The sequence below is a fragment of the Carya illinoinensis genome, chromosome 6, assembly GCF_018687715.1.
Source record: "Carya illinoinensis cultivar Pawnee chromosome 6, C.illinoinensisPawnee_v1, whole genome shotgun sequence".
In the NCBI taxonomy this organism is placed as follows: Eukaryota; Viridiplantae; Streptophyta; class Magnoliopsida; order Fagales; family Juglandaceae; genus Carya; species Carya illinoinensis.
The window spans coordinates 25,918,141-25,921,950 of NC_056757.1; the positions used below are offsets into that span (position 1 = coordinate 25,918,141).

The following is a 3,810-nucleotide window of genomic DNA, read 5'->3' on the forward strand; positions in this document are numbered from 1 at the left end:
ATACATCATGAGTACTGGAACAAGTTTGAACACTTCATAATGGATCAAGATGCTTACACGTCTACAGGTTACTCCTTCCTAGAAATGGAGAGAATAAATAGTAATTTTGATTTTTTTTTCATGATGGAGAGAGAGAGAAACAATAAGAGAAGAGATTTGTAGAGAGGAAGAGTGCTTAGAAGAGATTTGTCAGTATCAGAGAAAGGAAGAGAGCTAAAAGTATGATTCTTTTTCTTTTCTTTTCTTTTGTTCTTCCTCCATTTGCCTTCTTTTTTAATAATATAAGCGCTAAAGTGAAACACCACGTCAGCAGCATGCACACTGCCTCTACACTTGTGCCTGTATTAGTGGTGAAAACTAATTCATTCTGTTCGGTTTTTGGAAAAAACTAAAACTCAACTGACATTCAAGAAACAAGGATACAACCGGCTACAACCGGCCGATAAAGGGGAAGGAAACCGGCTAAGTCTATTTCGGCATGATAGCAGTTGGTCTTCGATGTTCCATCGACGTCATGAGTGGTTGGAAACTGAGAAATGGAGAATCGGAGACGTGATGAGACAGAGATGGCTCCTCGTGCGAATTGCGACCGTGCGTGAGAGAGAGAGAGAGAGAGAGAGAGAGAGAGAGAGAGAGAGAGAGAGAGAATTGGGAGAAAGAAAAAGGGGGGATTAAACTTAAATTGAATTAAACCAAACAGAATCGTTTCAGTCTTAATTTTTTTTTCTTCTCAATATGTTTAAAACGACGTCTTTTCAATTAAATGAAATGACGTTGTTTTTTATAAAATATATTTTAAAAAAATATAAGATATATATTCAGTCGGTTCAGCGGTCTAGTCCAGGCTCAAAACGGGATCGAATTGGCCAACATTGATTCTGATTTAATTCTACCGCCGGCCGATCGGTTCTACTTCAGTTTTGGCCGATTCCATGCTCCGGTAGCCAGTCTAAGTTGATCCGATCGATTGTACGATTTCTTGTATAGCCTTAGCCTGTATGCAGCAGAACTAGAAGGTTAAACATTGATCGACTTCTTTTGGAAATGAAATTGTGGTTTATTTTTTAAAAAAAAAAAAAAAAAAACTTTCAAATATCTCAGTAGCTAGCTAACCATGTCAAATAATATTCGTGCCTCTTATCTCCATGCATGGCTTCCGGAAGGATCGAAATTCAAAAGCATCCACTATATGTCAGTGGTGGTCCGACACTATCTAGAGATGATCATCATTAATGAAGTATGTCCCATTCTATACCCTACCAAGAAGTCCTCTTTCTTTGCCGTGACTATACCCACAAATCCTCAAGATATATCAGAGACATCTGACGATTCTGACCACCAAAATTAGAGGACCTCGACGTCCGTGAACTTTAGACCAACAAATTCAAAGAATTAGGTGAAAAAAAAAACAAAAAAACAAAAAAAAAAAAAAGAAACAAGACTACATTATTAGAATCGTAAAATCAAAATCGAGTATGGAAAATATATGCATATACAAGAGAGTCACTAAAATAATTGCCTCCCCATGATTATCTGTACCACTAAACCTACCACAAATCGAATCATATCAAATCAAATTATATGTATGTGAATAGAACTATCAATCTAGTCCAAAACAAAAATAAATAATAAAATAAAAGAAATTAATTACAAGACCAACAATAAGCCAAAACCGGCGGCCATGGCAGCCTTGAAGCCCCACAAAGAACCAGAAATCTGGGCGGAACTGCCATAAACAGTGTCTCCCTCGTTCTCGCTGGACGGTGTAGTAGAAGTCGAACCGTTGTAGCTCGGGTTTGCTCCGTACAGCTCCTGTATCCCCAAGATGTCGTCGCTGGCCAGCTCTACCTTCCTCGATCGGGACGGGATCGTTGGGTACATGATCGAGCCTTCCACTGAGGAGTGGCCCAGCCCCAGAAGATGCCCGATCTCGTGCACCGCTACCGACTCCAGGTCCACTGCCGACGTCTCCGTCGCTTCGGTGATGTCACTCGATACCACCCAATTCTCGTCTGCATCCAGGTGGAGCCGTCCGCTTGTAGGCGAGAACGCGTGGGCCAGCGTTCCGAGTAGACCGTCGAACGGCTCTCCATCTCCGTGGTCCCCCTCAAAGAAACCGATCTTGAGGTCGGCATCGGCCCACGAGTCCGTCTGTGTGAATGTCAAAGCTGTCACGGCTGACCACCGGCTGAAGGCGGCAGTGAACACGTTCTTGACGACGTCAGTCAGCTGGTTTTCCGGCTGGAATGCGTAGGTAAGGTCCCGGTTAGATTGCGGCCACCGCGGCTTACCGGGGAAGAAGGTGTAGTGAGAGACGGTGTGTATGTGCGTAGCGTTGGACGACTGCGTCGTTTTCCCGGAGTTCATGGTCGTGGAGCCGTTCACAATATCAGCGACACCGCATCTGGGCCGCACTATCTGCTGAACGGTCTCTGGGTCGAGGTCACCCGTGACGTTGAGGTTGAAGTTCTTCTGGTAGGTTTCGATGGCGGTTTTGAGGTCGCTATCGAAGTCGTCGGTGAAATTGGACGTGGAGTTGATGTAACCAAAGTGTTTCAAGTAGTTCTTGAGCTTGGACAAGCCGTCGGCTTTTTCTCCTGGGTGGCAGCCGGAGAGATTCCTGAACGAGTCCCACGCGCCATGGGTGGCGTTCAACCACGGCGGTATCGATGTGATATTAGGGAAGAAATGAGCAGAGGCTGGAGTGGAGGAGAGGAAGAACGACACTGCAACTGCAAACGCGAACAAGCAGAAAAATCTCATTCTTAAATTAGAGGAAAGGAACTCAGAGAAAAGCTTTGATCTTTTTTTGGCGGATAATGAATCGAAACTGTGAAACCCTGGAAGGAGGGCTTAATAATCAAGAGAGACAGAGACAGAGGATGGGGGTTGAAATGTTCTTGAGTTCCTCGATCGTCGTCGTTGTCAAGTGAATCAACAACATATATATGTTGTTTCAGGAGATCGTATTCGTCAAGAAAATGCATACAATAGTTTTGCATATATTTTGAGCGTTGAAAAGTATGTCTGCTTCGGACTTTGGAAGGTTCCGTTCGTGATTGTTTGAACGCGCAAAAATATACAACTATTGGTGTCAATTTGACGGACGGTTGAAGGCTTAAATATTAATTGTTTTTTCTTAACCCAAAATCTGCAATGAAAATTACGCGCGAGCTTAATGACGAGGACGTGAGGTCGTAAATGGCGCCGTATACGGAATTTTCTGGTTCGTACTGTAATCACTGACGACATCGTAATTTTCATTTGAGAAATACTTACTTGTACCCAAATAAGTCAACCTTCTGATACGGCCGCCGGCCGGCATTGTATATAATTTTTCAATGGGAAATGATACTTGCATGATTAGGATGTCGCGTAATTCTTTTGAAATAAGCGGTTTGATTTAGAATTTATATAGAAGAATTATTTTTAGTAATAAATTTTTTTATTTTTAAAATGATTAGGAGGAGTTTATCTTATAACAAATCACGTATGTTTATGAAATTTATTTTTAATATTATTTTATGATTAACATATTTCTTTTTTATTTTTAAAATAATTTTAGTGACTAAAATCCTCTTTTAAATGTAAGGTATTTCATATTAATAGATATTATTTGAGATAGAGAAAATTTATGGATACTTATGATGTGTAAATTGTATAAAATTAAATAATATTCACGGTTAGTGTTTATTTTAATTGTGGTTTAGATAATAAGATGGAATGAGTTGATTTTTTTTTATTACAGTTGAAAGTTAAATGATATATTATTAAAAAAAATTAATTATTATTATTATTTTAAAATTTTAA

The 3,810-nt window shown here is 40.3% G+C and overlaps 1 protein-coding gene across 1 annotated transcript; it reads right to left on the reverse strand.

The window, feature by feature from the left end:
- Positions 1-1,449: 1,449 nt before the first annotated feature.
- On the reverse strand, positions 1,450-3,103 carry LOC122312331 (metalloendoproteinase 2-MMP-like). Its single transcript, XM_043126888.1, has one exon. It carries the CDS (start codon positions 2,761-2,763, stop codon positions 1,648-1,650), a length of 1,116 nt encoding a protein of 371 aa, XP_042982822.1. The 5' UTR covers positions 2,764-3,103; the 3' UTR covers positions 1,450-1,647.
- Between the last annotated feature and the right edge of the window lie 707 nt (positions 3,104-3,810).

Excerpts from the sequence above, each read along its gene's own strand:
- LOC122312331 (XM_043126888.1), bottom strand. The coding sequence starts at position 2,763 with ATGAGATTTTTCTGCTTGTTCGCGTTTGCAGTTGCAGTGTCGTTCTTC.